Consider the following 13,646-nt stretch of genomic DNA (forward strand, 5'->3'; position numbering starts at 1 on the left):
GAGTTCTTTGGCACAGTAGAGTATCCCTTTGGAGAGGTAGGGTACACTTTTGGATAAGTTAAGGGACGTCTTTTGAGAGAGGCAAGTTGCACTTTTGGAAGGTCAGGTACTGTTTGGGAGAGGTCAAGTAACCTTTGGGATTATTAAAAGTAGACATGAATGTGAATTAAAAAGTGGATAGACTTAATGGGAATGTAAAGCTTAAGGGAAATGCAAAGCTATTAAGGGATCTGTCAAACTGTCAAGGCATTTAAATCTCTTGAACCTTAAGTTTTGATAAAAATCTGCAGTTTTTAAAAATCAGTGGGTTTTTTTGTTGATATAAGCCTGAAGGAGATAATTATAGGGTTTGTGCTGAATGATGAATTTCACAACCTATCATTATGTTAATGATAGGGGTGGCACGGTAGCACAGTGGTTAGCACTGCTGCTTCACAGCTCCCGGGACCTGGGTTCGATTCCTGGCTTGGGTCACTGTCTGTGTGGGTTTCTCCTCGTGTCTGCGTGGGTTTCCTCCGGGTGCTCTGGTTTCCTCCCACAGTCCAAAGATGTGTGGGTTAGGTTGATTGGCCATGCTAAAAAAATTGCCCTTAGTGTCGTGGGATGTGCAGGTTAGAGGGATTAGTGGGTAAATATGTAGGGATATGGGGGTAGGGCCTGGGTGGGATTGTGGTCGGTGCAGACTCGATGGGCCGAATGGCCTCTTTCTGCGCTGTAGGGATTCTAAGATTCTAAGATTATCACAGTGGGGTGTCTGTCAGCTCACAGTTTGATTGACACGCCAAGTGCTTATAAATGGGCTATGAATATTAATGCATGTCTTTTATGTGATTAAGAAGTTGAAGCAAGTCAAATGTAGAGAATGGAGTTTTATCAATGAGAGTTTTTTTTAACTCATTTTTTCCCAAGTCAGGTTTGTGGAACCAGGAATTGTCCCATCCCTGAGGAATGAAAATTCAGGCCATGTATCAAGATTAATACATGGAGTTAGGAGAGGTACTAGACTGCATCTAGGACTAGTGTTAACTCAGCACAAAGTCAACATCTTCAGGGGAGATGGAAGGGAAAAATTGGCAAGAAATGCACTCAAAAATGCACTCAAGAAGCAGTCTCCTCTTATGTTCCTATGTTCCTGAAATCTGAAGCTGAGCTTCCAAGCAGATGCAATGAGTTATTCACATATGCAGCTCTTTATGTGTCTAAATTGAATAAGTCCAAAGCTTTCCTTATAACCTGTTGATGAAAGAGGTGAAAGGTTAAAAGAATGACAGACTATTAGTCTGATGTCATTGTGTAGGAAAACACACATGCATTTGCATATTAGTTTAATTTGTTTAATTTCTGCAAGATTTGCATGGTTGGGAGAAAAAAATGGGACTTATTGTGCATTGTACATGGGTACTGCATTTAGTCCTTTTCAGAAAGTCTTTTCCTTAGTGACTGAAGCTGGAAATTCAAGCAGCATTTTTGTTGCTGCTCTCAGACGGCACAACAAGGAAATAATGCAGTGCCTCATGACTTCTGAAATATTTGACGGAAAAGTCCTTCTTATGTTGCTGAAGAATAAAATGGCGAACTTTGCTTCTATTAATTTAAATGTCTGTATTTGGATCATGGAAAGAAGTCCAATCAAAATATAAATGGAAATAACAACTTCAAAGCAACAGCCAGTTGTTTTAATTGGCGCTAAGATTGTTTCTCCTGATCACTCTCCAGTCACTCCTGTTGGAAAAGCACTTGTTTGTGGACCCTGGATGAGGTCAGGGCTCACCTGTCAGGGCATCCACATACATATAAGCTGGATAGGATGACACATAAAAGCTAGTCAATCGAGTGAGCTCTGCAGGGTTGTTAGTGTTTGTCTTCTCATTGCCCATTGTTAGTCAAATTGTTCAAAGGGAGGGCGGGGGAATGGTGTTGAGAGGATAAAATTGCAAAAAGAAAATAGAGATGGCAGATCCTTGCATTTTCTGTGCGCAATATTCCCTGGAAACAGATCAATTTTCTATCGCACTGCTGAGGTCCAGCAGGAAAATGTAAGTGATTTTTAAAAAAAATTACTTTCCAACAAGTGAAATGATGGCATTGCTCTTTTCATTTGCCAACTGCAGTTATTTCAAAATTGATCAATGATATTACTTTCCTGAGGACCAAAGCAATCAATTCTTCAATCCATCTGGGTAAGGAACTGAATTTCCATCACAGTTTTTGTCTATTTGCAACATGTTAAACACCTTAGCTCCAATTTTATTTTATTTTAACTGTACACTTCTCAGATTCAACCAAAGTGGGCAGGCAGTCAGGGTCTTCAGATACATATTAACATGAGGATTAATGATGGAATTTGGATCCCAAGAAACACCTTTGGTGCAGATCCCACCAGTGAAACCTCGCGACAAACAGATCCAGAGGCAGAAGAGGCCCAGAAAATTAAATGATTACAACCCAAAGTTTTGTAATGCTGAGGCATTTATGTTTCTTACTTGCATCGAATTGCATCTGAACCTCTCACTGCATTACTGTCTGGTAAAATATAAGAGTAAAACTTAGCTTTTAAACCAAATTAACTGAGTGTGTAAGAATACATTTTTTCAGTTTCTATAAGATGATTCCCTTGTATTGAGGATTCATATGGATTTTCAGTCTTTTGACTTTCTCTTTAGGCTCTTGTGGAGCTGTTACAGTTACAGTGCCAAACAAATTGATCCTGGGCACCGTCGGACAACCCCTATTGCTCCCTGCAAACTACACCACTGGAACTAAAGATCAGAACATTCAGATAACCTGGACTTTCCAAAGCCAATCTTCAGGCTCCATGCTTCTGGTGACTGCTATAAACAATACCTTGACTCCTGACATGGAACATGGACACAGGTTTTTCTTGTCCCCTCCCAGTGCATCACTGTTGATAAACCCAGTGGAATTACGAGATGATGGTGAATATACTATAAAAGTGACTGTCTCTGGAGTGAAGGTGGTATCAGCTAGTCGACAACTGACAGTAAGTGTCAACGGTGAGTCAGTTTTCAAACTTCCTTTATGCGGCATTCATTTATTAGTGCAGAGTGTTGCCCACAGGCAGTGCAGATCAGGAAGGTGAGCAATGCTTTCTGTGACTTTCCATCCATCCAGCAACAATTTAATACAACTGCCCTCTAAGCACCATATATTTCATCAGTCTGTCCATGCAGGGTTATTTCTTTGTCCTGGAACTTCTTCATTCACATTATCTTTCCTAAGAAGGAGCTACACCTCCAGCACTAATTCTCAGCAGATAGACTGCTGATTTTACAGGTAAGTTTAAGATCTCCCAAAGTATTTTCTTAATATGTGACAGGTCTCAGAGTAACTTACTTCAGAGTGAGATTCAAGTTCAAGTTGATGTAGCTGGAATATTTTTGCAGCACACATTTGATAAGAGGGGAGGCGATGGTCTAGTGGTATTATCGCTAGACTATTAATCCAGAAACTCAACTAATGTTCTGGGGATCTGGGTTTAAATCCCGCCACGGCAGATGTTGGAATTTGAATTCAGTAAAAAATATCGGGAATTAATAATCTACTGATGACCATGAAACCATTGTTGATTGTCAGAAAAACCCATCTGGTTCATTAATGTCCTTTAGGGAAGGAAATCTGCCGTCCTTACCTGGTCTGGCCTACATGTGACTCCAGAGTCACAACAATGTGGCTGACTCTCAACTGCCCTCGGGCAACTAGGGATGGGCAATAAATACTGGTCTGCCAGTGATGCCCATGCCTCATGAATGAATAAAAAAAATAATAATTCCATAGAATAATGCTCACTATAGGTGCAGCTACCTGCAAATGTCTCAAGGTTAATTCTTTCATTCAATTCTTTTGCTGTCTGCAAATATTACTGAAGATTCTCACACTGCACAAATTTGGAATACAGGACAAATATGGTTTCCCCAGTTACAATAGACATAGAATGCTTCAGATAAATCATGTCAGAATAAATCCACTATAAACTCCTTGCATTGTAACAAACAATCCAGACAAGTGCACTACAGTAGCATAAAGGCAAAATACTGTGGATGCTGGAATCTGAAACAAAAACAGAAAAATGCTGGAAAATCTCAGCAGGTCTGACAGCATCTCTGGAGAGAGAATAGAGCCAATGTTTTGAGTCTAGTTGACCCTTCATCAGAGCTGTTCTGACGAAGAGTCATCCAGACTCGAACGTTGGCTCTATTCTCTATCCACAGGTGCTGTCAGACCTGCAGAGATTTTCCAGCATTTTTCTGTATTCGTTGCACTACAATAGCAACCGCTTACATCCTCTACTCATTAACAATTAGTTTCTCTCAAATTGTTCTTTTCATTCACAAGGTCTAATTTCACAAGATAATGTCTCACTGAGTGACTGTTATGCTGCATGTCCATTCATCATAAAACCTGGCCTGGACTTTATGGGCTTAATTTGAGAGGACAAAACAAAGCAACACTATAGGCCTCATCAAAGTAACATAGTTATTCAATTAATCTACTAAATCTCACAATGAGATTTTGCCCTTGGCTCACACTTTATCCATGCAAATGGGTGCATCAAGAGTCCTGGGTCCTGGTTTACTCACATAAATGTCTTTCTTGTTGTGTATTTCTAATATTATATTTGGGCATTATTTGATTTTCCTAGGTAATCCATAATATATTTTTAAAAATCCTCCCCTCAATAATTCAATTTAATGCTGAACCAAGCACACAAACTCGTGAGAGTGGGCATTCCTTTGAGGTTCTGATCGGTTTAATGGGGGAACAGGACTTCATGATCAAATGCCAGGGGACGTCTCGCCAGAGTCAACAGCTCTCAGGTGTTTGTGTGTGTAGATCCCATCAAACACCCTGAGGTATGTTAGTAAGGACCAGCCTCAGCTCTTTCCATTTTGCAGACAAGGTTGGCTGCATAATTCCAGCAGATTACCTTAGACAACAGCCCCAGCAGCGAAGCTGAAAATTATGACCAATTTGTTTACTATTCTAAAGTTGCTATATCCACCAGTAGGAAATGAGAGCCATCCAACTTTACTCAGTAACTTAGTAGATGCAAAAGTATAATAATTGCGTACAAAGCTTTAACTTTTATCTCCCAGATGTTGCAGCAGTTCCAAATTAGGTTTGTTCCAGACTCAGCAGCCTCACAGGAAATGTATAGAAATAGGAGCTGCCTATTCACATTCAATCTCCAATATTCTCAGTTGCAGACAGGCACATGCAGCCAAGGTGACTGCACTGGCTTGGTTGCTTGGTGAGACTTTTACAAGTAGCATACCCAAGTGCTTTAAGTGAAGGAGCAACCCTCCAACATTGCAGCAGGATGTGCAGCACTAAAAGGGGCAGTGTTTCCTAAAAGTTGCTGCTCTATCATTGTGAATATTTAGTCCACCTTCCTACCACCAGCACCTGTAAGTCACCGAGACACTGCTACAGGAACATTTTCACTCTTTAGCCATGTGTTCTAAAAGCCAAGTTGTCCAGACAATCTTTTCATGGGCTAATAAAATATTCAAATTTGATAAGTCTGCACTATGAGCCATCTGAATCCTATGTTCATGAGATTTGCAAAACCTGGGTGATTGTTTCCTCACTCATTTCTTCCTTTTCTATTTCTCTCTTTTTCTGTGCCTCACGCACTCCAATACTCACACACCTATGGCGCAAAATTAAAATTCAAAGTGCCTGTTCTTTCGATGGACTGAGTGCCCTTAGAGATCTAAAATGACGTCTGTGGTGCGCATGCACATTTCTGCTGCGAGTTGTGCCAGACACCATGTGGGTGAGGGTGTGAGCTGCGCACAGTGGGAGTTCTTTAGGCAAATCATGGCGTCAGTCAGCGTGTGAATTTGTTTTGATGCCAGCCAGGCTAGCATTAAATCACACACAGCTGAACCTGTGTCTAGCAGCAGGAAGAGCGTGCCTCGCCCCCAACAATGTATTTAAAAAGATAATCCACAAGGTGGATGTTTGTTGCTGATGGAGTTTTTTGGTTTTAATCATTCAGGAGGTGAGGGCATTGCTGGCAATTGCCTATCCTTAATTGCCCTTGAGAAGGTGGTAGTGAGCTGCCTTTTTAAGCCACGACAGTCCATGTGATGAAGGTGGTCCTACAGGGCTGTTAAGTTTGGAGCCCCAGGATTTTCATCCAGCAATGATGAAAGAATCATAACAGCTTTCCATGTCAGGATACGATTGGAGGGGAACTTGGAGGTGTTAGTATTTCAGTGCACCTATACACATGTCCTACAATGTGTTACAGGTCAGGGATTTGGGTGGTGCTGCCAAAGAAGGCTTGGCAAGTAGCTTTCATGCATCTTGGATATACAGTGTATCTGCAGACTGCAGCCATAGTGTGTCGGTGGTGGAAGGAGTGAATATTTGATGTGGTTGGGTTGTAGGTCAAGTTGGCTGATTTGTCCTTTATGGAGTTGAGCTCCTGGAATGTTGTTGGAACTATACTTATCCAGGAAGTGGAGAGTATTATATCACTTTCTTGACTTGTCTACTTTAAAACTGGAAAGACATTGCAGCATTAGAAATTGAGTCAATCACCAGCCTCTGATCTGTTTTTGCAGCTACAGTGATTTACGTGGCTGGTCCAGTTAAGTTTCTGGTCAATGGTAACCATGAGGATGTTAAATGGTTGGAGATACAACAATGTTAATGCTATTAAATGTCAAAGGAGATGGTTAGACTCTTGACGGAGATGGTCACTGCCTTGTATTTGCATGGCATGAGTGCATTAGCCACAACTATCAGCAAAGCCTGAAAATTGTCCAGGTCTTGCTACATGTGGGCATATACTGCTTCATTATCTGAGTAGTTGCAAATGGAACTGAACATTGTGCAATCACCAACAAACATTCTCACTTCTGACCATATGATGAAGGAAAGATTATTTTTGAAACAGCTGAAGGTGGTTGGGTTTAGGACATTGCCTTGAAAAACAGCTGCAATGATGCTCTGGGACTGAGATGATTGGCCTCTAACAACCATAACCATCTTGTTTTGTACTAGGTATGACTCCAATCAGTGGAGATTCTTCCTAATTCACAGTGATCTCAATTTCTCTAGGACTCCTTGAAGCCACATTTGGTCAAATGTCACCTTGATCTTAAGGGCAGCCACTCTCACCTCACCTCTGAAATTTAGCTCTTTTGTCCATGTTTAGACCAAGACTGTAATGAGGTCAGGAGCTGAGTGGTCCTGTTGGATCCCAAACTGAGCGCCAGTGAGCAGATTATTGGTGTGTAAGTGCTGCTTGATAGCACTGTCAATGACACTTTGCGTTATGAGGTTGATGATTGAGAGTAGATTGATGTAGTAGTTGATTGGATTGGACCTGCTTTTTGAGGACAGGGGCTTCCTCGGGAAGATGAAGCCGACAAAATCTCAAAGGAAGCAGAGATGGTAGATGTAAAGCATGGGGTAAAAATTGATAGACAGGATTTACAGGAAGTGGATAGATCATCTTATCCAAATGGCTCACATCCAAGGTTGCTAAAGGAGATGAGAATGTAGACAACAGAAGGGCTTTCCATAATCTTTCAATCATCCCTAGATGTGGGGAGATGCCAGAGGATTGGAAAGTGGCAAGTGTGACATCTTTGCATAAGAAAAGGAGTAAGGGTATTCCTAGTAACTACAGACCAATCAGTTTAACATTGGTGCTGGATAATGTTTTAGAAACACTATTAACTTATTAATTTCCACAATCAAAAAAAAATTAACAGGCACTTGCAGAGGTTTTAGTTAATTAAGGAAAGTCAGCATGGATTTGTAAAAGGCAAATTATAGTTAACTGATCTCATTGAATATTTTGATGAAGTCATGGAGAAGGTTGATGAAGTGAATGTGGTGGGTGCTGTCTATATGGATTTTAGGAAAGCATTTGATACAGTACCACATTGAAGATTGTGTAGCAAAAATTAGACTCATGGAACATGAGGGTCTCAGTGTCAGCTTGGTCAAAAACATGGCAGTTAAGAGTTAACCGCATTGCTTTGAGCCTGGAATCACTTATAGAACAGATAGGGTAAGGATGGCTGATTTATTTTTCCCTGAAGGGCATGAATGAACCAGATGGGTCTTTGGGACAATCTGATAGTTTCATGGTTGCAATTTTTGAGCTTTTTATTTAAAATTTATTTTATTATTTGAATTTAAGTTTTCCAGCTCTCATCATGGAACTTGGAAACTCATGTCCCAGAAGTGTTAGCCCTGCCCTCCAGTAGAGTAAGCACTCAGTTACCATTCCCCCATGAGACCTTGGTCAGAAGGAAAACAGTTTGCATTGTTGATTCACAGCTTCAAAAAGATTGAGATAGATACCTGCTTAGAAATGAAATTGGCGATTTTAAAAAATCCATGCGGACTAAGATAGTCATAAAATATCATCAATGTAAAGCAAATGGCCGGTGTTCAGCCATGGTAATGTAACGTGTTAGCTATTGTGGAGTTTTGCTCACCTTTCTGACTTTCTCACCTAACATTGCTCATTCATACTGGGCCAAGATAAAGATTTTTGAACAACATGTTAAAGAACTGAAATTCCTATTTTTTTGGTGTAATTCCTGATTTTGTGAAAACTGTGAGTGAGATGGTAGAAGTTCATTTCCTCTCTCTCCTTTCCCGGTCCCTAGTTTAAAATGAGGATGCATTGACAATAACAAAAGCAGCCAGTCATAACACAGTCTGCAACAATGGTCCTTTAATGCTTCTCAAGTGGTGATATAAATGTGAAATGTTTAGTAATTGCATTGTTGAGTATTGAAATATGATTTAAAAAGGGTGAATCCTAACAGAAATAAATCCTGACATATCTGCACTGTGTTTGCCTGGAACCTGACTGGAATCTTATATCTGTCAACTCAAGAATAGAGCATTAAGATGTCAATTATTTACACTGAAGGTAATTTATATGTGGCAGTCTGATTGAACTCTCTGTTGTAGTTATTTTTAAAATGTGGTCATTTTTATTTTTGTGATTCATTTTAATGAAATACAAGCCATAATAGACAGCAGACTGTCACACCCAAATTGTTTTCCAGTCAGATGGAGTGCTGCACTTGGAGCACTAATCTATAAAATCTACTGCACAATTGATTCCGAAACTGCATTAAAAATAGATGAGTAATATGCAAAGTCCGCAGTTAGCTTTATTTTGTTTAAATTAAGGCCATCAGTTGTGACACTTAGTGACACAGTGGAAAATCCTTTTGCTTTGCAGTTCCTGTTTCTAAACCAGTGGTGCGCAGTGATCCAGCTTGGGGAGCAGTGGAGTACGTAGACAATGCAACACTCACCTGTACTGTGAATAAAGGCACAAAAGTCATTTATCAGTGGCTAAAAGATGGAAAGCCCTTAAAGCCAAGTTCTCGTCACACCTTCTCCTCAGACAACAAGATGCTGTTCATCTCTCCTGTTTTAAAAGATGATCTTAGCAATTACACATGTGTGGCAAGGAACCCAATCAGTATGAATGAAAGTGAACCGATTGCACCGAACATTTACTGTAAGTCATATCTTAAACATTGATATTGGGAACAGTTCATTGTGTTAGGTAATGTTGATTACTTTCGGTGCTGACATTTATTGAGACTATTATAATGTTGAAAGAAATGGGAGCCCAGGATGGCAGTACAAATAAAATGGTTCAATTTCACAACCACTAATAATATACCCTGCCATGATAATGAGCAGGTTTCACAACAACAACACAGAACCTTGACAGCAACTGGAATATAAGGCAGAATTTTACAAGAATGATTCTAAGTGTTCAGCGAGCATGAAAATGGGAGAGTTCCTGATTTGTTTTTTGGGTGAGTTTTCACACCCAATATTATGCACTTAGTCATTGAAAAAATGGTATAGACTGTTTCTAACTGCTGCAAGCAGTGGGCTGGGCTTAATTTGCCAGCTAGCCTTAGAAGAAGCTACTGTGCATGTGCAGACCTCTGATGCTGCACATGCACAATTGTAAAAGCGAGTCTGACACATAGAGAGAGAGCTGTCAGGTCACTGCTGCTGCAGGCAGCCTCAACCAGCTCCCCCTGCCCCGATCGCGAGCCCCACCATGTAGCCCCTATTATCTCTCCACCACCCAGACTGATCGCCTCCCCCCCCCCAATCCGATCCTGTTACAGAGTGGCAACGGGCCCCTCTCCCCTGATCTGATCCTGTTGCAGAGTGGCAGCGGGTCCCCCCTGATCCAATCCCATTGCACAGTGGCAGCGGACACCCCCTTATCCCCCTGATTGGGCTGCCCTTTCATGCCCTGCCCCCTTCATGCCCCGCCCTATTCATGCCTTGCCCCCATAAACCCTGCCCCTATAGGCCCCCATAGGCCCTCCCTGGCATTGCCCAGTGAGCAGTACCAATGTACCTGGTGGGCATTGCCCAGGTGCCAGGCTGGCAGTACTAAGGTGCCAGGGTGGCACTGCCAGGCTGGCACCACCCCTTTGCCCTCAGCCTCCCCGGGAGCCTCAATGGCCTCTGGTTCCACCAGTGTCGCTAACATGACTGTTCTCCATTCCTAGGGAGCAGCTGTTTTCCTCACCAGAGAGAACCTCTCCTGGCGAGGCCATAAAGGCAGGTGGGCCCGGACGAATGAGCGCCGGGGTCCCTAAACAAATGGAAATTAACATTAGAATGAATTTGAATAATTTATTCAGCCTTTCACCCATTTCCGGCGAGGGTTGATCTCGCTGGAAATCCAGTTCTCATAAAATTGAGAGAGCCAAGAAATCAGGCGTGATCCATCGGTGGGCAGGGCGAGCTGGTAAAATTCCATCCATAATATCCACACATTGTTAGAAAGGTTACATCTCGCCATAAACAGGCACAGAATATCCTGGCATGAGCAGGATCTCAGTCCTCTGGCATGATTAGTTCAAAAGGTAGAGTTGGCACACACACCAACTTAATACTCAGCCATTAGCAGGAGTACAAATGGAGCTCGAAGTTGAATTGGAACATGTACCATATCTCAAGTAGAAACATTATCACAAGATAATGGACAAGATATTCTGGCGGTGGTTTTCTGACCTCACTGTGCCTGATGCAGATCGCGCCAATCCTGAAGAATAGCGCGTGGGCCTAAAGATCGGTATTGCATCCGGCACCAAGGCTTGTGAGTCACTTGATCCCTTTCTAATGGCGCAAACCCATCACACCCAGAAAGGGCGCAAAGCTGATCATCATATTTAAATGATCATTTAAATATACATAGCCCATTCAAATCCCAGCGCACGGAATTCTCCAGTCTTCGGGCATGGCGCAATAACGGCGAGAATTGCTACTGGTCTCCATTAACAGAGACCTGACACTATGGTCACACTGGAAGACTCAGAGGCCATTGAAACCCCCAGGTGGTCAGGGGCATGGCTGGACAGTGCCCATTGGGCAGTGCCAACATTGTAGGGCCCATCTGGCACACAGGCGGGGCTCACCAGATACCCCAGCGGTGCCAGTCAGGCGCCACCAGTGTGCCAGGGGCAGTGCCATGGGGATTGGGCTTGAGCAGGGGTTTTTACAGGGTGACTATACGAGGGGGTCATGCAAGGGTGGATCATAGAAAATAGAAACTAGAAGCAGGAACAGGCCATTCGGCCCTTTGAGCCTGCTCCGCCATTCATTATGATCATGGCTGATCATCGAATTTAATATCCTGATCCCCCCCTTCCCCCTATATACTTTGATCCCTTTAGCTCCAAGAGGTATATCTAATTTCTTCATAAAATCACATAGTGTTTTGGCCTCAACTGCATACTGTGGTAGTGAATTCCACACATTCACCATCCTCTGGATGAAGAAATTTCTCCTCATCTCAGTTAGACCATAAGAGATAGGAGCAGAATTAGGCCACTCGGCCCTTCGAGTCTGCTCCACCATTCAATCATGGCTGATATTTTTCTCATCCCCATTCTCCTACCTTTTTCCCATAAACCCTGATCCCCTTATTTCTTAGTTCTAAAAAGTTTACTCCTTATCCTCAAACTATGATCCCTAGTTCTGTATTCCCGTACCATTGGGAACATTCTTTCTGAATCTACCCTGTCTAACCCTGTTAGAATTTTCTAAGTTTCTATGATATCCCCTCTCACTCTTCTGAGCTCCAAGAAATATAATCCTAACCAACTTAATCTCTCCTAATATGACAGTCTGGTAGACCTTCGCTGTATTCCCACTATAGCAAGAACATCCTTCCTTAGATAAGGACACCAAAGCTGCACACAATACTCCAGGTTTGGCCTCACCAACGTTCTATACAATTGCAGCAAAACATCCCTATCCCTATACTCAAATCATCTCGCTATGAAGGCTAACATACCATTTGCCCTCTTTACTGCCTGCTGTACCTGCTCGCTTACTTTCAGTGACTGATGCACAAGGACACCAAAATCTCGCTGAGTATCCACCTCTCTCAATTTACACCCATTCAAATAATAATCTGTCTTCCTATTATTGTTACCAAAGTGGATAACCTCACATTGATCCATATTATACTGCATCTGCCATGCATTTGCCCACACACTCAACCTGTTCAAATTACGTTGAAGCGTCTCTGCATCCTCCTCACAGCTCACTCTCCCACCTAACTTTGTATCCTCTGCAAATTTGGAGATAATACCTTCAGTCCCCTCGTCCAAATCATTAATATACAATGTGAACAGTTGGGGTCCGAGCACAGATCCCTGAGGAACCCCACTAGTCACTGACTGCCAATCAGAAAAAGATCCATTTATGCCAACACTTTGCTTCCGATCTGCTAACCAGCTTTCTATCCATCTCAAGACATTATCTGCAATCCCATGTGCTTTAACTTTACACAGTAGTCTGTTCTGTGAAACCTTGTCGAAAACCTTCTGACAGTCTAAATAAACCACATCCACTGGTTCTCCTCGGTCAACTCTACTAGTTACATCCTCAAAGAATTCCAATAGATTTGTCAAGCATGATTTCCCTTCTTTAAATCCATGCTGACTTTGTTTGATTATACCACTGCCTTCCAAATGCTGAGTTATGAAATCCTTGATAATGGACTCTTGCAACTTCCTCAGTACTGATGTTAGGCTCACTGGTCTATAGTTCCCTGTTTTCTCTCTACCTTCCTTTTTGAACAGTGGGCTTACATTATCTACATTCCAATCTGTAGGAACTAATCCAGGGTCCAAAGAATTTTGCTGATTTCCTTCAGCTCCTCAATAAAACTTGTTTCTCTCAGAGTTTCTCGTACATTATTCATGTCTTCCTTTGTGAAGACTGAAGCAAAGTATGAATTTAATGCCTCGACCATTTCTTTATTCCCTGTTATGAATTCTTCTGTTTCTGACTGTAAGGGGCCTACATGTGTTTTTATCAATCTTTTTCTCTTTACATACCTATACAAACATTTACAGCCAGTTTTTAAACAGCCTGTTTATTTTTGTTGTAATTTCTATCTATTCCTTTCCTGAACTACCAACTATTTCCTTAAATTTCTCCACCTTCATCTTGAACAGCACTTTTGAGGAGTTTATGGATCTCTTCATGACCAAGATACGGACTATCATTCAACTTCTTCTTCTAAGTTTGCAACTAAGCCAAACCATCTCCCGGTCTCCCCAATACCCCAACCATGCACCTTG

At 41.9% G+C, this 13,646-nt stretch overlaps 1 protein-coding gene across 1 annotated transcript in view; it reads left to right on the top strand.

Annotated features, from left to right (window-relative positions):
- hepacam2 (HEPACAM family member 2) overlaps nucleotides 1–13,646 on the top strand; it is a 104,744-nt gene that overhangs the window by 12,199 nt on the left and 78,899 nt on the right. The window contains exons 2-3 of the mRNA XM_078227876.1: nucleotides 2,664–3,014; nucleotides 9,248–9,532. Of these exons, the coding sequence (XP_078084002.1) occupies nucleotides 2,664–3,014; nucleotides 9,248–9,532 (636 nt within the window). The remainder of the gene's footprint in view (nucleotides 1–2,663; nucleotides 3,015–9,247; nucleotides 9,533–13,646) is intronic.

Source organism: Mustelus asterias, chromosome 2 (assembly GCF_964213995.1).
Source record: "Mustelus asterias chromosome 2, sMusAst1.hap1.1, whole genome shotgun sequence".
NCBI classification, from domain to species: Eukaryota; Metazoa; Chordata; class Chondrichthyes; order Carcharhiniformes; family Triakidae; genus Mustelus; species Mustelus asterias.